General features: G+C 43.3%; 1 protein-coding gene across 1 annotated transcript; it reads left to right on the top strand.

Moving 5' to 3' along the window:
- The first annotated feature begins 7,362 nt into the window (after positions 1 to 7,362).
- Positions 7,363 to 21,658, top strand: LOC111843703 (uncharacterized). The gene is made up of 8 exons (XM_072712641.1): positions 7,363 to 7,491; positions 12,368 to 12,412; positions 13,506 to 13,724; positions 14,092 to 14,373; positions 14,967 to 15,245; positions 16,070 to 16,276; positions 16,737 to 16,862; positions 17,057 to 21,658. Exons 1-8 carry the CDS (start codon positions 7,467 to 7,469, stop codon positions 17,257 to 17,259), a joined length of 1,386 nt encoding a protein of 461 aa, XP_072568742.1. The 5' UTR covers positions 7,363 to 7,466; the 3' UTR covers positions 17,260 to 21,658.
- The last annotated feature ends 466 nt before the right edge of the window (positions 21,659 to 22,124 follow it).

Raw genomic sequence — 22,124 nt, 5'->3', positions numbered from 1 at the left:
ACATGATTTTAATTGATCAATTTAATAAATATACCAAACATACCATAAATGGGTTAGCAGTGTGGTAAGACTGCATCGCCCAGGGGTTAGCTAGTTATTGAATTTGCAAAACTCAATATGACATAGCATGTCAGGAGTGCTAATATCAGACCTAACATAAATTACCAATAACATTAGCATATTGATGGAGGACGGCACATTTTCTGTCAACGGGATCAGAAGTGCCAGTGTGGCTTTAAAGCACGGTACACACTTCACGATTCATTGTGGGGTTTACGAATGCTGTCCGTGTTTACGCATGCTGTCGGTGTTTACATTTTGTTTTTTTGTCCTATTCGTCGTATCTTATGATTGAGTTGGTGTTGTCGTGATACAGTCTGCATACCTGTCATAGCCAAGATTATTAGATCCGTATCGGACAGTGTGATCGGTAATGATCTTATAAGATTGCTGAAATCACACAGTGTGTACCGGGCATTACACTTTAGAAGCATGGTGTGGCACGCTGAAGGTAGGCATGTCTTCTCTGCTTTGTTTAATATGACTGTTTGCAGTTACAATAAGCTGCACTGACCTCTAGATGTTTCCTTAGGTTGGACATGGATTGTTTAGATGTCGACATCTTTACAGCCGGTGAAGACGCACTGCATTGCACAGTTAAATTTGTGCCATTTTCCGTGATGTATTGGAAATGTTTTTTATATTTCCTGCAAAGGAATGCATTCCTTTCTTTGTCTGCCATTGCCTGCAACAAAAACTCAGACTGCTCAGGCAAGTTAATTAGCAGAATTGGCGCTGCAAATGTAGACTCAACAGTATAACCAATCAGAAACATAGAATAGTTTCAAACTTTCGGCTGTGGAGGGAAATAGCTAAGGAGGATGTTTTGCATAAGAAAAACACGAAAAAGCAATAAAAATACTGTTATTAAAGATATTACCAAGGTTTTGCATACAATCTTATGATGTAACTAAAATTGTAATCATGAATATTTCCATAAGTAACTGTAATTTAATTACACTTTTTTTCTCTAGTAACTGTAACGGATTACAATTACTTTTTTTGTAATTAAATTACGTAACGCCGTTACATGTAACTCTTTACTGTCATGACCCGATCGTCCGCTCCTCCTGTGTGCCACGTCCCCTCCTTAACCCTGTGTGTATTACCTATGTTTACCAGCTGTTCCTGATTGTTGTCATTAGTTTATTGTATTTAGTCCGCGTTTCCGTTTGTTTCCCCAGTCCAGTCATTGCATTGTTGCGTGTGATGTCATCCCTTGTGTTGCCTGATCCTTCATGCTGCCTCTATTAAACCCCTTGTTTGCCCCAACTTCTAGTATCCTGCATCCTTTTCTACGTTCCGCGCGCCTCATAGCGTGACAGAATGACCGGACTCCCTGAAAAGACACCTCATCTCACACAGGAAGAGTACCTCATACTGACGGACGAGGTACTCTATTGGCTCACGCAGCCAGAGGTAAGAGAAAACCCAGCCGCCAGAGCCCTTGCTTTCCGTTCATGCGAGATCCTAGAAGGGATCTCCCCGCCGGATGACGCGCATCAGGTGGAAGAGGTTCAGCGAAGTCTAGCGCAGCTCAGAAGCGGGGCCGCGGAGGCAATGATTAGACAGGTGTACCTGGATTGTGGAGGGTTCCCTCTCCTGCCATCCGGACAGCTGGAATGCCACGTTGGCCCCACAGTATCCGCCCACTGCAAGAAGCGGAAAGGTTGCAAATGGGGGGGCGTGCCCGATGCCCTTCCCGGGTTTCCCGCTTCGCCGCTGTTGCCTGAGGTCTCCGCAGACACCACCCTCTTCACGCATGACGCACGTCTGCCTGCTGCAGACGCACCTGTGTGTGAAGCCCGTCTGCCCGCCGATTCGCTGTCAGAGCCGTCAGCAGTTGCTTCTCCCTTCACCGGGACGCGCCTGGCCCTTAAAGGGGCCAGGTCCATTAAGGACGCTATCCCACGGGTTCCGTGGCTTCAAATGCGGGCAGCGCCCCCCGCGGTTCCTGTGGCTGCAGCGCCCCCCGCGGTTCCTGAGCCAATGCCCTGCCAGGAGATGGCTAGGAGGTTTTTTACCCTCCAGGGACTATACTGGCCGGTGGTAGGTGAGCCTGCAGTAAGGGACTCCCCAGAGGCAGTTACGCTTCTGGAGCAGCTCCGGAGGGAGTTTGCCGCCGTCTCTCCAGCAGCTCCACCTCAACAGTTGGAGAGGGCGGAGGGGACCTTAAGGAAGCTGCTCTGGTTGCGGTCGGAGCTGGCCCCTCCAGAGGAGGATGTGGCCCCTGCTGCGTTGCCGCCCTCTGAGGCTCCTGCAGCTCCTGTGGTCCCCACTCAGGCTCCAGCGATCTCGGAGGTCCCCGAGGTTCCAGCTTCAGCCCCCGAGGCGCCTGCTGCGGCCCCCGAGGCGCCTGCTGCGGCCCCCAAGGCACCTGTGTCTCTTGCTCCTGCGGCGCCCCCCGAGGTGCCTGTGGCGCCTGCTGCTACAGCGCCCCCTGTGGTTCCCGTGCCGGCAGTGCCTCCTGCTCCGCCGACCCCCGAAGTACCTGTGGCACCTGCAACACTGCCCCTCGAGGTACCTGTGGTGGCGTTTCCTGCGGCACCTCCTGCTGGCCCTGCTCAATTCCCCGTGGCCCCTGTGTTGCCTGCTCAGCTCCTCGAGGCCCCTGCTCCGTTCCCCGAGGTACCTGTGATGCCTGCAGTGTCCACTGAAGCTCCTGAGCCAGCGGCTGCTGCACCGGCCTGCGAGGTACCCGTGACTTCTGTTGCAGCGGCGCCCCCTGCTGGCCCGGAGTTGGTGGTTGCTGCACCACCAGGTGGCCCCTGCTGCTGCACCTCCCAAGGCCCCGGTCCTGGCATCTCCTGTGTAGTCCCCAGCGGTCCCTGTGACTCCTGTGCGCCCCATGACTCCTGTGGTCCCCGCTCAGGTCCCCAAGGTCCCTGCTGCTACTACCCAGTCCACTGTGCAGCCCCCTCAGCTCGCCGCGGCTCCTGAGCTCCCCACGGCTCCTGAGCTCCCCGCTCAGCTCCCCACAGCTCCTGAGCTCCCCACTAAGCTTCCCGTGGCTCCAGCGGCATCCCCCACGGCTCCAGCGGCCCCTGTGGCATCGCCCGCGGCTCCTGCTCTGGGGCCCACTTCTGAGGAGCTGGCCCAGGCTCCGCCCATGGCTCCGCCCACGCCCGAGGTCCTGGCCCTGGCTCCACCTGTGCCACGCCCCTCGGCCTCAGTCTCCCCGGTCCCTGCTCCCTCGGCCTCAGTCTCCCCGGTCCCTGCTCCCTCGGCCTCAGTCTCAGTCCCCAAGGTGGTCCCTGACAACCTGACCCCCGCTCCTTCCTCCACAATGGAGTGGGAGGAGGAGCTGGAGTGAGACTCCTCGGGGATCACCCTGACTGTGCCTGTGGACCCCCCCAGGGGGTCACCCCAACCACCTGCACCTCATCGAGGTGGATCACGGCCGGGTTCCCACCTCTCGGTATCCCGGAAATGGAGGGGACACCCACCGCGGGGTAGACTCCCTGGTGCCCCTTCACACCCCCAGGTTCCATCTCGGAGATTGGCCCCAGCCTCACTCAGGGCACCTGGTCAGACGGCCATGGCCCAACTGCCGGCGTCCCCATGACAGCCAGCGGGCCCCTCGCCCGCGGCTTTCCCCTTGGCTCCCTTCTTGCCATCTCCACCAACCCCTTTGCCCACATCTTTGCCACCCTCAGTCCCTGTTCCGGCCCCACAGAGGCCTGTTGCCCCAACCTGCCCTACGTCACACCCACTGAAGGTCCCCTCTGCTCCCTGTTGCCCCCTACCCTTGGATCCCTTGGCCCCTGTGTTCACTCCCCGTCCTGTGTCACCGTCGTTCCCTTCTAGTTCCTCAGTCTCCCCGGTCCCTGCTCCCTCGGCCTCAGTCTCCCCGGTCCCTGCTCCCTCGGCCTCAGTCTCAGTCCCCAAGGTGGTCCCTGACAACCTGACCCCCGCTCCTTCCTCCACAATGGAGTGGGAGGAGGAGCTGGAGTGAGACTCCTCGGGGATCACCCTGACTGTGCCTGTGGACCCCCCCAGGGGGTCACCCCAACCACCTGCACCTCATCGAGGTGGATCACGGCCGGGTTCCCACCTCTCGGTATCCCGGAAATGGAGGGGACACCCACCGCGGGGTAGACTCCCTGGTGCCCCTTCACACCCCCAGGTTCCATCTCGGAGATTGGCCCCAGCCTCACTCAGGGCACCTGGTCAGACGGCCATGGCCCAACTGCCGGCGTCCCCATGACAGCCAGCGGGCCCCTCGCCCGCGGCTTTCCCCTTGGCTCCCTTCTTGCCATCTCCACCAACCCCTTTGCCCACATCTTTGCCACCCTCAGTCCCTGTTCCGGCCCCACAGAGGCCTGTTGCCCCAACCTGCCCTACGTCACACCCACTGAAGGTCCCCTCTGCTCCCTGTTGCCCCCTACCCTTGGATCCCTTGGCCCCTGTGTTCACTCCCCGTCCTGTGTCACCGTCGTTCCCTTCTAGTTCCTTTGTGCCCTCCATGTTTGCTCCTCGTCCCTCCATGCCATTGCTCGCCTCTGGTCCCTTTGGGCCCTCCATGTTTCCCCTTCATCCCTCAGTGTCTTCGTCTTTGGTTGGTCCCTTTGTGCCCCCTGTGTCTCTTCCGTGTCCCTCCGTGCCTTTACTCCCCTCTGATCCCTTTGTGCCCCCTGTGGTTCCCCCTCGTCCCTCAGTGTCCTCTAGTCCCTTTGTGGCCCCCACATTTTCTCCTCGTCCATCTGTGCCTTTGTCCCCTTTCGGTTCCTTTGTGCCTCCTGTACTGTATGTCCTCCATTTGTGCCCACACCCCCTGTTCGTCCCTGTGTGCCCCTTGGTGTGGTCCCTCCATTGTCCCCTTTAGTGTCCGCGGGTCCCATGTTTCCGTCGTTGGTGTCTTTGTGTTTGTCGGTTGTTGACTGAGTTGCTATCTCTGAGTCTATTCTGCGTGTCTGTCTTGTTCCCTGTGCCCCGTTGATGTGTTTTGCTCTTGTTTTCCCGTGTCCCCGGTCTCGTCTCGTCCGTCGCCTCCCCTGGGGCGCGCCCAGAGTGCGCGCCTTTGGGGGAGGTTCTGTCATGACCCGATCCTCCGCTCCTCCTGTGTGCCACGCCCCCTCGTTAACCCTGTGTGGATTCCCCGTGTTTACCAGCTGTTCCTGATTTGTTGTCATTAGTTCATTGTATTTAGTCCGCGTTTCCGTTTGTTTCCCCAGTCCGGTCATTGCATTGTTGCATGTTATGTCATCCCTTTTGTTGCCTGATCCTTCGTTGCTGCCTCTATTAAACCTCTTGTTTGCCCCAACTTCTGGTATCCTGCGTCCTTTTCTACGTTCCGCGCGCCTCATAGCGTGACAGTTACTCTCCAACACTGGGGGACAAGAACAATTTCAGTGTTTGAATAAATTGGCCAGCAGGTGGAGTCCATTTCATAAATGCCATTCAGTACATTCAGGCCTTCTCATGTCTAAATGAACAGCCTAGAAAAGGACGAAGCATGATATTACTACTGTTATATACAGCAGTTCCCCAACTCAGCACTGTTGTTAAAAATATGCAACACAGCCTATGTTCACACAGCCAGTACAAACAAACTTTAACTTGTAAGATCTCAACCTACCACATCAGGTAGGAAGGTACCTATTTCTACCAACTACTCAGAGCATCAGACCCAAACCATACATTCAGTCAGGCTCAGGCACTGCACCAGACTGATCTACATTGGTGATATTTCTCCTAAACAGATACAAGCACATTTCCATTCTGTTTGTCATCTACCCTTTTTCCTTTATCATATCTTGGTGAAAATTTCTACTGTAATGTCAACATGTCAGGTGTCATCCTATCATAGTAGTATTTCCTACTTTCTGACAATTTAAATGCATTGGCCAGCAGTTGCAGTCTATGCTTCATTTCCCATCATTGCTGAACTACTGAATTTATGTCATGGACTCCATTGCTGCTGTGCATTAGCTTTGGATCCGATTGTCACTGCTTGCAGTTACAATTTATTATTATTATTATTATTATTAATTTCCCTTTGGAATAAAGTATTTTTGAATTGAATTTGAATTTAATCTACAATATGTTGGTGACTGCCTTCGGTTTTGTGGTCAGCTGTGAGAAAAATGACTGCTGTCCAGACAACTGGGATTTTAGTTCCTTCACCTTTCAATTTCTCAGCTCGCTTTTCGGAGGGAAGTTAATGTCGTAGTTTTTATGAACAGTTCGAAAAAGGGGCCACTCCACATTTCTCTTCTTCAGAATAGCAATGGTAGACTGACAGATGAGGCAAAAACACTTTGAATATGACATTGTGAAAAAAGTCCTCCTCCCATTCCGTATGGAAGTGGTAGGTTTTTGGCTTCTTACTTGGTCCAGCTCCCTCATTCATTTTTATACCCTTTCTTAAGTTTAGTAGAAATAAATTGGAGGCTAACTAGGCGACTCGGTAGCTTGCTAGAGTTTTGCAGCAGCTGGCGCGGTTGAACGTGCATGCGTGGTGTGGTGACCCGTGTATCAAAAAAAGATCAAATGTCAGACTGGCTGTCAAGTGACAAATGTCATAGTGCCGGTGGAGGATAGGCTATCATCCATCCTCTATTTTTTTATGCCATGAGATCTACCCACACTACCTTTGTGATCGACCAGTAGATCGATATCAACCAGTATATAGCGATCAACGTATTGGGCACCCCTGAATTAAGTGATCTTGCTACCCCACTCTCCCCAGCCCCATTCCTCCCTAAGAGATGGATTCAGGATTACTCAGTGATTTTAGTTGATGATTAGTGGGGGTGGTGGTTGCTGAGTATGCAGGGAAGGCGCAGAAGAAAAGTTTACAGTTACATACTGTAACTGTCATTTAAGAGACAGGCTTATTGTCTCAGCCTTACTCACAGATTTCAAGTTTTTATTACTTTTATGATTCTATAATGGATTTTGCAGCTGCACTGAGCAGCAGAGGGGAACTGATGAAGAAAATGAATGAATAGGGACCTAAGTGCAACAAAAACAAGTGGAAACGAAACAACAATACTAGAACCCTGACTCCCTAACCAAACAAACAATATTCCACACGCGATGGAATATGGCAGGAGGAGGACAGCGCACAGGCAGCAGGGAGATGGCAGGATGAGGAAAAAAAATTAGACAAATCGAAATAACAGGAAACAGCTGGTCACTATCGAGATTGCACACGTGGTTAATGAGGGGGAGTGGCACACAAGAGGATCGGACGTTCAGGCTATCACACACGCATCATCTGGAAGTAATAAGTAGCACCAAGAAATGATGAAAATGTGAAAATACTTTGTATGCTTTCAAGCTCCAATACCACTTCCCCTCCCTTCTTCATTGCCCTCTGTATTAGTCCCTTATAAAGTCATTTACTCTTCTCAGTTACCATTTAGTTGTTGCCAGCAAGAGCTGCTCAATCAAAATCGAACATGAAAAACCTTGTGGTTCTTTTTGGTAAGACCAACTCAAACTCTCCCTTTTCCCTCAATTTTCCACCTCGCTTCTCTCTTTAATTAGCTTATCCAGGTTTCTTTGTTTTTCATCTTTAGTAATTGTTTCATTATATTTCTTGTCGTTTGCGATATATTACGGCTGAATGTGTTGATATGTATTAATTTATAGCATAAATAGTTTTTCCCCATTCATCCAGTCAATGCGGACTTTCGATGGGTAGTAATTGTGTTTGCCGATCCATATACTCTATTGTTCTGATCGGAGAAAAAACTGAACGTGGATTAGTCTTAAACCTGAATATTTTATCAGCATCAATGTTATATTTGGACTTTTAAACGCTCCACTCATATAACATCGATTCAGCAGTTGTATTTGTCTAACTCGTTATTGATGATTATGAACTTTAAAAAATATAAAGTAAAGCCTGTATTCCATCCATCCATTTTCTGAAACCGCTTAATCCCAACTGGGGTCGACTGCGGTCAAGCTATCCGTGCTTCGCCGAAACACAGTCAAATCATCCCCTCTTAAAATATGAGGTGCGCGCATAGACATATCATTACGGTATCAGCCGTACATTACAGTTTAGGAAAATAGACTGCAAGCGATCGCGCATAGAAAAGGGTGCGTAGGCCTACTTGTTTGTGCAAAGTACAGGATAGACTTAAATGCAATTAATGTCTTACTTTCCCATAATGTATGAACAAGTCATGTAGCATCTGAAAGGCAACGTTTAAGGCTATTTCCTAAACAAATCTGGTCAGATTTAATATACCACTTAAAAGAATGCACTTTGAAATCCACATAGGCCTAATTTTTTGTTATGAGCCAGGTTTGACAGCTCATTTCTCAGGATTATCCCATAAGGTACAAACATATCTGGTACCCCCTGAAAGGCAAGGCCCTACACTATACCTCCACCAAATTTGAGCAACTTTTACTGTACCATTTTTATGTAATTTTACACTCAATCTCTATGGCATTACAATGGCTGTATTGACAAATATGGTATGTTTGAGGTCATATTTCTCTGCAATTTTAAATAATCCCTAAACCACACTTGTCTCACATGAAACAGGAGATGTCTGACTAATAAACACACTGAGTTTGAGGGATTGTTGCTGTTCTGTTGTGAAATGATTTAGTGATGAATACCATTGTTTAAAAATACATTTTCTTATTTGCTATATATTTGTTTTTTCTAAATTTCCATTTTCCTAGGCCAACGCATATACTGTAAATCCATGGATTTCAAAGTGGATTTTCTTAAAAATGCTACAGTGAAAGTTGCCCAAATTTGGTGGAGGTATAGCCTAGGCCATTGCCTTTCATGGGGTAGCAGAGATGTTTGTACCTTAGGGGATAATCCTGAGAAATGACCTGTCCCACCTGGCTCATAATATAAAATTATATGCATTCTTTTAAATGGTATATTAAATCTGACCAGATTTGTTTAGGAAATAGCTTTGAACGTTGCCCTTCAGATGCCATATGACTTACATACATTATGGGAAAGTAAGACATTAATTGCATTTAAGTATATCCTGTACTTTGCACAAACAAGTATGCACCCCTTTTCCTATGCGCGATCGCTTTTATTTTCCTAAACCGTACGGCTGATGCCGTAATGTCATGTCTATGCGTGCACCTCACATTTTAAGCGCGGATGATTTGACCATGTTTCGACAAAGCACGGATAGCGTGACCGCAGTTGGGGACGCGGGGGGTACCGGAGCCTATACCAGGAACAGTGAGCGCAGGCGTGGACCAACTCTGGGCAGTCGCCAACACACCACAGGACGAAAGCCTGGATTGACTTTTGAAATAGCGCTCCTCAAATAATAAAAAAGTGTATAAATAATATATTGAAAATAATTAAGATATTACAAGACGTCCAACTGCCTCAGACTGTCTTTTGCTTCAGATAAAAACATATTTCACTTTGGTTGTAAAATAAGGCATTAATGAGAGTTCACTGTAATCACAGACAAAGGAATAGACCAGGGGTCGGCAACCTTTTTGACATGGAGTGCCAATTATATATTTTCTTGTTAGTCCGCGTGCCATGTTAACGACGGGGGGGCTACCATCGAGTAGTCAAACCAAAGCAGCAGGCGCGCCAAGCAACAGCCAATGACATTTCAACATTATAGAAGTCGTCTGAAATTTTTTAATGTGTTTAATAATTAGGGTTGTGATCTAGAGACCTGCGCGGGACGAATTTTTCAGTCTCGCTCCTGCCGGCTCCCGCAAGATTCTGTCCCGTTCCCGCCCGCTCCCGCAAAAAAATATATATTATTTTCTCCAGCTCCCGCCCGCAGTATTCAAGTTTTGTCCCGCTCCCGCCCGCAAAATCCCGCAGGTAAACATATAAGTAGTTTTATTTTTACCACTTCTTCCCGCTACTCTGTTATTTGTTTCACTTGCTTCCCTTTTGAGTGTATATAAAAAAGAAACGGAAAATAAACAAATATGTTTCGTTTTATTTGAGTGTAATTAAATGGAATGATGAACATGGACACGAACGAGAAGCTTTTCAGAACATAGAAATACACTCAGAACAGTTAGAAATAGGCTAATAATATTGCAATGAAACAAAATAATAATAAACGTTGATTTCTCAAGTGGTCAAACAGAAAAGCATTTGGCCTAATACTGCTTCAGAGCGTTAGCCTTTAATTTAGTCGTTCTTGTTGCTTTTGTACAGTAGATAAATAATAGAGTACTTGTTTTTAATAAATTAATTTTAAGAGAATTCCATTTTGCCGGAGTCCCGCGATTAATTCTATTCTCCCGCAACAGTACTAAAACATTTGAATTTTTTTTTGAAGCGATGAGAAGTGATGTTCCTTTGTGCACAAGTGACATTTTGGTGTGAGGATTACATGTGTTTTTCTGCGAATGTTAATTTGTCATTTGACAAATGTGCCAAAGCAATTGAGAAAAACTGTATGCATGATTTATGAAGTCTGCCAAAGCAAATAAAAGAAGTGCTTCTTAGCTTACACAACCTGTAGGTGCTTTGTCTATTCCATTTAAATTTAATGGGGTACATACCTGTTATCAAGCTGAATTTACAGAGATGCAGATGCCAGACATGGTGATCACAGGAAAATAATGAGTCCCAGACAAGAGCGAGAAAGTATAAAAATGATGTTTACTGACATATGGCAGTCACTCTCATAACCCACACACACTATCCATTGTGCTGGCCACGCTGACTACTTACTTGCCACATGGTGGGTGCATACACATACATCGCTTACAACAGATAACATTAAACACTACATGTGACATTACTGTACAACAGAATAACAACAAAATAAATGCTTATATATGTACCTATATATATATTAGGGCTGTCAAAATTAACGGGTTAACGCAGATTAATCCATCATCATGATTAATCTGATAAAAAATGAACGCAATAAACCCATCTACAGTGCAGAATGACTCAAAATCCCTGAAATGTCTCTGTCAACCCATTTCGGGCAGTTTTGGTGAGTCCCATTTGCCCTCTAGAACTCGTATTCCAAGTCGGATTCCGGAGTTTTGAAGCCGGAAGTGACGACATGCATGCTCCCGTTTCTCAGAGAGCTGAGAAATATCTCGGAGCAGCACAGAGGATCCCGACATTCCCGAGTTCAGAATCCAAGATGGATGCGCCCTTTATCAACAGAAGGGAAAGTTGTAGTTTTATACTGTTTAAGCACTGCTTCTCATTTGTGGCTCATTAAATCGGTCGCACACACTATACTGTCCAACTTATCTGTGAACGTGTTGCTACGGAGTTTTATACGTAAAGCACCGCGCGTAATGTGTTACCAACTGATATTGCTAACAATGGCAATTAACCTGGCTAGAATTGAATTTCATGATTAGTCGGATTATTTGTCGGATTTACGGTAGTTTGGGCTAATTGTAAGTGAACGAAGATGAAGACCATTTAAACTGTGGTACCTTAAATCCGACAAGTTGTCCGGCTAAGCAAAAAATCTTGCTTTTTGATATGGGTCCATGGTATTGCACTTCTGTGGCAGATGGAATGCATCCGACTCGTGTTCAAGATGTTCAATAAACATGTTAAGTGCATATATATTCCCTTTTTTCTTGAGTCTGTTTGCTCATGCAAAATGAAATGTGATTAATATAGATTAAAAATGAATGATATTTAATCGAGATTAATCCACAGCAACCCTGTGATTAATCTGATTAAAAATTTTAATCGTTTGACAGCACTGATATAGTATGTGTGTGTGTATATATATATATGTATATATGTATGTGTGTGCTTATACATACAGTATAAGCATGCATTGCTGTCTATCAGATAACTTCAACATGTCACCAAATGGCTGTAAACTTAAAGATATTCATTTTCACCTGGCACTAACCATAAAGGCTCCCAATGAAACTCCTGCATTCCCACATCATTCAGACTCTAATCTCAACATTTATAAGATTATATTTGTAGCGCCTGCAATTTTTTATATTAGGTGAGACTAGAATTTCAATAAGCGCAGGTAGGTTTTCCTCATAAGAAGGATGATAAAGACTGTGTCAGCATTTGCACATCAAATTATGAGATATCTGAGTAGCCCAGAATGTCCTGAAAATAAAAACATAAAGTACATCTGACTAACTCATGTACAAGCAATGTAATAAGCCTAAAATCAAAGGGATAGAAAAATGCTCAAAAATGGACAGGGTTCAAAGGGTTAACTGAACTGTTAGTGACCATGATGTTTGATTTAACTTGTTATTTTTAACTGTATAAAATTAAGCCAGCAATGATTTTATCATCTTGGGAATTTGATGATTTTAGATGAGTTAACTCAATTTGTGAGGTTAATTGTAATGTTTTTTTTTCTTACAGTGTTTGGTGCTATTTTGCCATTTTCACTGGGTTCTAAGCCAACAGGTAATTAAAAAAATACATACTTATTTTGTGTGTTTTCCATCACATCTAAGAAAAATATTAAAACCAAGTAAATGCAATCCAGTAAGAGTACAGAATCTCCCAGAATACTCAAGTATACTAAGGCAGAAAGCAATGAAAATGAATATACAGTATAATATATACAAGACAAGAGACCACTCCATTTTTGTGTGTGAGGTGCACTGCTAGGACAGTTCACATCAGGCTCCTAGAAGCAGGACTGAAGACCCATAAAGCAAGGAAGAAGCCCTTAATTAATGAGAAACAAGGAAGAGTCGGCTGGAGTTTGCAAAAAAAAATGTATATTTTGCATAGATGCACAGTCATTAATTGAGAAATGAGTAAAACAAAAATTGTGATGTGGTCTTTTAATTTTTCCCAGAGCTGTATATGAATATGCATCAATGGTGTCAGTCTGTAGCTTTTTGTTAGATGCATGTTGCATTTGTAAGATGCCATGATTCATCATTTAGCTAGTTGCCCTGTGAACTCCTAAATGACACTGACCTTCTGGGCAATGTTAGCTCGCCTTCTCTGACCCTCCAGTTCGGCTTCTTTGCTAAGCCAACCTTTGTACATGAAGGCTGTATTGTATTATCTGACATGTTATCTTTCTAACCCAAAAATCCAGCTTTGTGATTCAGGCCCCAGGAGAATTTCAGTTATTGCTCTGTTTTCCGGGCATTATCTGGTGTGTTTTGTAATCATCCCTCGAGTGCCTGCAACCAGAAGGGGTGACATCTCTCCTCTGTTTGGCACTTTGTTTTCTAGCTAACTTAGTTAACTTAGTGAAATGAAATATCAGTTGAAATTTTACTTCTATTTTAGAATTTGATATGGAAATATTTGGTATTAGCTAATTCTTGCTCTGAACTAATAACTTTAAAAATCTTCATTAATTACATTAATGCTGTTAATATTCCCCAGTATTTCATATTTTATTAAACATTTAAAATAATTCCTATTGAAATACTGCATGTATATTCTTAGTGTAGTTCTCTTCTGTTTAAATATGTTTGTCGAGTAATGAGAAGCTGGTATATATTTGTGGGTCTTCATCTTCCCTTTCCCACAGTGAGCATAAAGGAGCAATTTTCACCTGTACACTTGGGAGACACCATAGTGCTCACCTGCTCAGAAGGAGGCGACGTCACATGGTATTTCAATGATATTGTAATCCCAGATCAAACACAACAAAACTATATCTTCACCATAAAATCTAGTAGTGCACAAGGCCCATATGCGTGCCAGGGGCATGGAAGTAAGAGTGATGTATATAATCTCGAAATCAAAGGTAAGTAAATATCTGCAATTGACAATAACCTATTATTACATTTAGATCCTTGTAAAATGTGCTACATGCTGTTTATATACTGTACAAATATATACAAATATGCTGTTATAGAAATATCTCAGGGAATTTAGTACAATGTTATTTGTTTGCTTAGTAATAATCATCTATCAAGCAATACATGAACTTGTTCAATTTATGAAAGTGTCGATTTAGATCTTTGCAGTAAATGGTGATATGGTTACCTAGTTTGTATTTACCACTACATGAGATTTAAAGAGAAAATAAGAATAGTAAATTCGCCTTGATTGGCAGGTCTGAGCCTGACTATATCTAATCTCCTTCTTTCCTTGCTTCTTTCATATCCCAGATTCCTTTCCTCCAGAGGTCCTAGTCATACAGTCTGGACATTCAGTGGTCTATAAAAATGACTCTGTTTTTCTAGCCCTTTACGTGGACGATTGTCCGAATTGGACGTGTTATGTGTATAAAAAGCAGGGCTTTCACCGTGTAATAATAAAAGATTACCCAAAAACTGGCCCTTTGGAGTTCATGACTTCCTCTGTGGAGAAGACCTCAGAACCATATATTTATTGGTGCAAAAATAAGATCACAAACATGAGAAGCAGCACTGTTGTTCTCGCAGTAACCGGTAAAAAATGTTTTTTATTAAACTTTCACTTTCTATACTTTCCTATTGATCCATTTGTACACCAGTTATACAGTTTTTTTCTGAATGCTTAAACACTGTATACCTATGTGTGTGTATTTGCTAAATGTATGACACCTTTTTGCAAACAAAGGCTTTTCATTTACACTGTCAGCGCGTAGTTGGTGCTTTGTGTGTAAATTCAAATGACGGTTTGTGTGTATTGTATTGGCCAAACAATTTTTAAATAGAGTTTGCAGAGTTTTGCAAGAATTATTTGCTTTTTCAAGAGATATATAATGTCTTACTGGTTTGGTGTATGGTTTTGTGGTTAGTTTGAAGAATTTGGCCTATATTTTCACAGATAGTGCCTAAACAAGAAATAATTGGAAGAGTGCACATTTAATGTGAATTTATCTGAACAATGGATTTTCCATCAATCAAATCAATCTGAACTTACAGTTGACATGTACGTGGGGAATTATTTCACTGTCATATATAGTGTTGTTTTTGTGTCACATGAGAGTTTTCTTCATAATTCTTTGAATTGTCAGTCTCTGTCTTTGTTTCTCATTGTGCTGTTCTTGCCCCTTTAGATCTAATGGTAAAACTTGTCCCTCACCCTGCTCCGCCGGAACTGGGAAAAGATTTAGAACTGGAATGCGTTGTTCATGGCGCACTAAAGATAAATGAAGTCACTTTTTATAATGGCAGCGATGTAATACCGACTGATAGCAAAGTGAAATATACGATTAAAAATATGACAAAGACTGACGAAGGAAACTACGAATGTGAAGCTACCTACACAAACCAAGCGAGTAGCAGCAATAGCGAGTTCACTGTCAAGTCTGTGCCTCAGAAAGTCGTTGGCATAGGTAAACAGCTGAGTGAGTGTGAGAGTGTGTGTATGAGTGTAAGTTCTGTCTTATTTACAGTATCAGTCAAACGTTTGGACAAACTGCCTAGAAAGGAGAGTGAAAGAGTGTCGCATCACATAACCTGGCCACCTGACCTAATCACAGCAGAAATTGTTTTGAGGGGTTTGACCAGAGAGTGAAGGAAAAGTGGCCAGTGAGTGTCCAGAGTGGGACCTCCATCAGGGCATGTGGAAAAGCATCCCAGGAGGCACCTCATGAAACTGGTGTAGAGCAGTCAGTAGGGTCAGACAGTCCCTGGGACGATTGGGGTTAAGGGCCTTGCTCAAGGGTTCAATGGTGGGATCACTCTACCGACCATGGGATTTGAACCAGCAACCTTATGAGTTCCAACCCACAGAGCTACCCCCCCCCCAATATTATTCTTTTTTGAATACTTTTTTGGTCAGTACATAATTCCATCTTTGTCTTATTTATATTATTTAGTTATTCTAAAATGTAGGGAAAATTTCCAGTAATCCTTTCTATGGGAAGGTGTGTCCAAACTTTTGTCAGGTACTGTATATGTCTAAATGCTTATTCATTTAGACCATTTAGACAATTTTCATATTCTCTTTCTGTCTCTTTATTTTAAGGCTGTATTTTTTGTGTATCCTTGACTTGATGGTATGTTTAAATTGTATTATCATGCTACCCCCAAAACAAACTCCTTGTACTTTTTCTACATGGCAAATAAAAGCAATCTGATTGGTTCTGATTGGCTATGATTGGTTTTCATTATCTCTGATTGGTTCTGATTATCTCCCATTTCCTGTGTCCTCCAGAAGTGACTCTAGTGGCAGTCATGTCTTACACGCCAGGGAATCCTGTGTGCACTTGCAGCAAATGCAGGCGTGGTGGCAAGTCTGAATTCTATGAGATTGTAAATGGCCACTATAAAAAAGATGAAAATACAGCCCTATCCCAGGGGAAGTACGCCTGTAGAGTTCGCTGGGATATTGGAGCCTCCTCATTCAGTCTGCCATACTCTGGTGAGTCCTGGATGGTGATTTTATAATGTGCAAAACTAACAGTCTGCATTCATGCCAAGTCAATCTACCTATGGACTCCATTCCAACACGACACATGGTGCTATATGGGAGAGCTTGTCTATTAAAGTTATGGCGCCCCCTGGAGATCCTGCAGGTGCCAGCAGGTGTCTAGTGGAGGCTCAGTTAAATTAAACCACACAGAACAGTGCAGATTTGCTTTTAGGACTGGGTTGGGTTAGGGCATTATGCATGAATCCTGGCAGATAAAACAGATTCCATACATGCTATGTTCTTCAGATACTGACAAAGAGTCTTCAAGTCTCTGAATGAGATTTTTTTCTTTGCTTCAGAGTTGCTTGTGCTCTGGTCAAGGAGACCAAGAAGCTGCCTTGTTAGTCAGACAAAGTTTTCAGCTGAAGATTCTCTTCACCGTTATTCTCCCTCTTGTTCTCACCTGCAGTTTCAGGAAAAGAACCTGGTTCAAATACAGGTGTAATCGTGGGGATCATGGTGCTCATCTTGATTGTAGTGGGGCTCATCTTGACCGTGGGATATTTCCGCTGGAGCAGTAGAAATAAGCAAAAGTGTAAGTCTTTATTTTGTTTCATTGTAACAGCTTTGATTTATCAACACCTTTCTATGCTTGAATATCCAACAGCAGTCAAATTCAACTGACTTATTTAATAAAATACCCTTCTTTATAATTATATGTAGTTGTTCATCTGCTTAGTGTGCTTCTCGGAATTGATTCAGTTTTTAGCCATTCTCTCTCAATTTTAGCAGAGGCATTCTACCAGGAGGTGCCACTAGACGCTGTGAAATCTGACAAGGGGGAAGGAGGTTATGAGGAGCTCAAGGGAGGAAAAAGAGGAGAGAGGAGAGGAGAGTACGACACACTGAAGGGGCCGGATGCAGACAAAGTCACAACAGCGGAGGTCTCAGACACCAGAGAGCAAGGTGGCCCTGAAGGTTTCTCAAGATGATTCGAGGAAAAGTGAGTACCAGACTCTTAAGGGGGAAGGAGGCAAGGAGGCAGAAGGGGGATACGAGGCCCTGAAGACATCTAAGGCAGAGGAGGATGCAGGAGTGTACGACACCCTCGGCCCAGCAGGAGAACAAGGCGCAGGGTATGAGGCACTGAAGCTGTCCAAGGCAGAGGCGAAGGAAGGGGAGTACCAGACTATTCAGCCGGGAGGAAATTAAATGGGGTCCTGCACTCAATTGAGTGAATATGATCATTGTCTAACAGGTGGTCTGTCACCAGTGGGTTACATGGGAAGTTGCATTTGCACGTCTGTGGTGCATGAATCCAGTGTGTGTGACACAAACAGTGTGTAGGTGTTAGGGCTGGACAATAATTCGATATCAATATATATCGCGATATAATTTTTTTCAATAACGGTGATACGATTTTTAAACACATTTCCGATATTTCGATATACATTTGAATATACCAAATGTATAGAGGGAACCGCCAAATTCCCCTTTGTCTTAGCATTTTCTCATCGGTTATGTCGATTCTTTTATGTCGCCGAACCCTAATATCTTGAGCACAAAAGAGGGCCAAAATCGCCACTTAACATCGGTTATCTCCATCCCCGTGACGATTCGCCGGCTTTTAAAAATGTATCACAAGTGCTAAACAGCGCGTATTCAAATCGCATTCGCGTGGTAATTTGCTGAACAACGCAGCTGTGAAACGCGATCCTGGTAAAACTTTTTTAGACAGCATAAATAATATTGAAGCATTTGTTTTCAAGCAGACTGTTAAAGGCAAAAGCAACAAAGCATTTTAGACTTTGTAAAGAAACCATAGTAACCGCGTGTATGATACTTTTCAGAGCTGTGTCAGAGCGAAATGACTCGTGAATTTAATTTTGACACTGGTTAGCTTTTTGTAAAAACGAACTACAGTACACCCCGCAGGTTTTTGTGATTTTGTGAGCGATCTTTGTGTTTTCAATATAGAAGAATATATTTAATTATATTTCAAAGAATATAATTAAAGGTTTGTATCTAGAAACAACGGTGGTTTTATTGTATACTGGTAAATCTCTGCTGTAAGTTGGTGCACATATGCCTTTTGTAATATGTATTTTATGCAATATGTATGTCGGGGCCGGCTCTACACTGGGGCAAGAGGGGGCAACGCCCCCGTAAGCAAACGTCCTGCCCCCTTAAATCAAACTTTTAGAAGTTGAAGAAGAAAATAATAATTACCCACAAACTGAATATGGACAAGATTTACTACAGTAGCTGAAAAATCCATTGAAAAAGGCACAAACGAGATGATAAGTTTCACTTCTTGTTCGCTCTTTCCCTCCGCGTTCTGTTTGTGCACGGGCTCACACGGCACTCGGCAGAGATCCCCCACTCACCCTCCCCCCAGCTAAACATCCAATCACTGTTAGTATGCAAATGAGCCAGTTTCTCAGTAGGCAGGGCAGAGCGAAATGAGCTGCGCGATTGCGGGAGGTTTAGAGGAAGCAGCAATCTCTCTCGTCAAAATCATCATTTTGTCTATTTGGGGGGGGGTCTTGATCGTGGGATACTGTACCCCCCAGTACCCCCCGATCAAGCACCCCACAAATAGACAAAAATAGCAGTTGGGTTAAGGTCTTAACATTTTTCTTTTGTTTTTTTTTTTTTTAAAGAAAGATAACCTAACCTTGTAGGAAAATTTTATGTAAAACGATTTCAGACACCCCTAGTGTGGACCGTACCATTTTAACCACCTCGGTGCTAGAAACAGCTTAGCCAGTCGGTTACGTCATTCATTCTCATTGAGCGAGTTGTTCGTTGTGATTTCAAGATTCTTTATTCGTCACATACATAGTTATAACAAGTACAACATGTAGTGAAATGAACCCTGACCGATCCTATTTTTCAGTTTTATATTTCAAGACTCGGTGAATTGATTTTTTCTTTTTCATAACTTAGCCTACCCTTTTTAGTTTTGTTAATATTGGCAATAGTGAAAAGTGTTTTGTTGGGTTCAAATATGTTTGATATAGGCCATCCAATTAAGGTAAACATAATGTTTTTACTTGTTTTAATCTGATGAGGAATATTTTATTTTATTTTTTGTTGTTTTACTTTTCAGTTTTCCCCCTGAGGAATTGCCACCTTACTGTGGTCAGGGGCTTTGCGTGCCTCAGTGACCCTAAGAGCTACACCAGCAGAAGCTTAGCCTTCAGGTGGGACACCCAAGTTGGACAGGTCTTAGGGTAGAGGCCTGACAAAGTGCAATCCAATTACATGACAAAAACAGTTATCCAGAGCACCACCCCACCCCTTTCCCGCCTTTGTCGCCACCATGTGCCCCCTTCACATTTCTGTCTGCCCCCTCATATATGCATGTCTAGAACCGGCCCTGATGTATGTACATATTTATAGCATGCCGATCGCGTCAAACAAATTGCGGCAATGCCAAAAACACCAAAAACCCGTGCATGTACATCCTCAGTTATTAACGCACATAAATAAATTTCAAGCACATGTTAATATATTGCTGCCATATTGGTTTTCGGTTATCTCGATCATCGGTTATCTCGATGCTTTTTGGCAACACCCTAGGCTGGCGACATAACCGGGTTCGACTGTATATGAATAATCAGTCTGTTCTAGTTTAAATGGAAATATATTATTGTTAATAAGCTGAGTCTGAGAGTTTTATTTATCTGATAGTTTATTTCACATTTCTTGTTTGTAAAGGCTAAATACAAATAAAAAGTGAACCTTATTTTTTTTTGTACTGTTTTTATTTTTAAAAAAATGATATAATTTTAATAGGAGGAGCCTGGAGGTATTATAGACTTTGCAAATTGAGTTTGCAGACATCCATTGTGTGTGTCCTCGGCAGTTTTTTCCTGAGGCTTTTTAATATTGTCCATATCTGTATCGGAATTATATCGTATCGACCAAAATTAAGAAATATATCGTGATATAAATTTTTGCCATATCGTCCAGTCCTAGTAGGTGTTAAAGAAAATATGTCGCTATTGAGGAAGGAGCCAAACGTGTGGTCATATGTTTCTTTCATTATTTCATTGAACTTCCACATATAGATTTAACTGTACGATTACAAGCATCATATAAATTATATTTCTGCTTTGATATTGCATTTTAATCATTACTCCATTTTAATGGGGAATTCAATACATTTTGATGAGTTCAGAACCATATAAACATTACTTTCTAAAAGATGCCATATTTAACCAGTTTATAGACAAATACAAAGACATTGTTTTTTCTGTTACCTGTCATTAAGCAGCTAATTGAGTATATTGTGTGAATTTGTGAATTCAAAATATGACATATAAAAATATATTTTTTATTGATATAATGAAGTTGCTTATTAAAAATATATATAAAATTCGGTTGGTGAATCTCTTTTTTTTCCAAGTGAGGCAGCGTGTGGCTCAGTGGGCTAAGCCTGTGTGCTTGTAATCACAAGGTTGCTAGTTCAAACTCAGCCTCAGCATGTCTGTAGGTCCTTGAGCAAGGCCCTTAATCGCCAGATCCCTGGGCACCCAAACAGGTGGCTGCCCTTCACAGACAGCTTGTTCTACAAAGAGCAAGTTGATGGAGGCATAAAAAGAATTTCCCCATGAGGGACAATTAGTTAAATTAGTGTTGTAGTCAAGACCACCTAAACCGAGACCAAGACATTGCCAAGACTGGAGGGTATCAAGACCAAGACACTGCCAAGACTTGAGGGTACCAAGACACACTAAGGCAAGACCAAGGCCAAAAACAGACTAGGGCTAGAATCAACATCACATTACTCAGATCAACTGTAGAGAAAAAAGGCATTGCTGTAAGGTGTCATTACTCATTAAATCAAATTCATGTTATTTTTTCAATTATATTGTCCATATGTCCATATGTCTCTCATTTAAAATCTCCCAGATTTGTCTTAGTTACGAGGCCTGATGGAAAATAATATTCTCAGCAATCCTCTCCTATAACCATTTTATCAGACCTCGTCAAGGGAAAGAGATGGGATGTACCAGAAAGATGTTCATATTAAGTCTCTTATACCAGGGACAGAGGCCTCGGGTAAGCTATGAATACGGCTATGTAATGATCCTTTGCTTTGAATTGAAGAGAATGAGCCTCCAGATTGACTTGCACCTCCAAGACCGTGCTTTCTAATGAATGTAAAATACCTAATTTATTTGAATTATAACTATGCTATAGACTTCGCGGACATTTCTTTGCCGACTTGGCTATGATGCGATGTGTATGATGTGTGTGGACTGTGAAACACTGGCAGTGTCCATTGAGAAAATGTATAAAATGTAACGTTTTTAAAATAGATTCATCTGACTGGTTGCATTTGAATTGAGGTGCATAATAAATAATGATACTGTTCTGTGAGGATGTGCAGTTTTCTCTTTTTTTCCCCATCCCATCGAGACCGCTATGTCCAAGACCAAGACAAGACCGAGACCAAATAGAGTCGAGACCAAGACAAGAGTGAGACCAAATACAGTCGAGACCATAAGACCGAGACCACAAAATATTGGTCTCGAGAACGGTCTTGACACCAAGACCGGTCTCAAGAACTACAGCACTAGGTAAAATTATTAAAATCAACTGGTTTTCAATTTTGTAATAGGATTCAGTTCGACTTGAATTGACTAGACTTCACCACAAGGTGGGGCTGTCAACAATGTTTTCACGTGGTTGTTCTCTGTCGTCTCTGCCTAAATATTATAATATTATTTTGCATAAAGAGCAAAGGTAGTATTAGTCTTTGAAAAGATACTCTGGTGTTTGTATTTTCAGGTGTTAGTTGTTGGACTAGCAAGTTAGATGGAATAGAAGTACTGCTATTAAGGAA

The sequence above is a fragment of the Paramormyrops kingsleyae genome, chromosome 5 (genome assembly GCF_048594095.1).
Source record: "Paramormyrops kingsleyae isolate MSU_618 chromosome 5, PKINGS_0.4, whole genome shotgun sequence".
NCBI lineage: Eukaryota > Metazoa > Chordata > Actinopteri > Osteoglossiformes > Mormyridae > Paramormyrops > Paramormyrops kingsleyae.
This window is presented reverse-complemented; position numbering and strand designations above follow the sequence as displayed.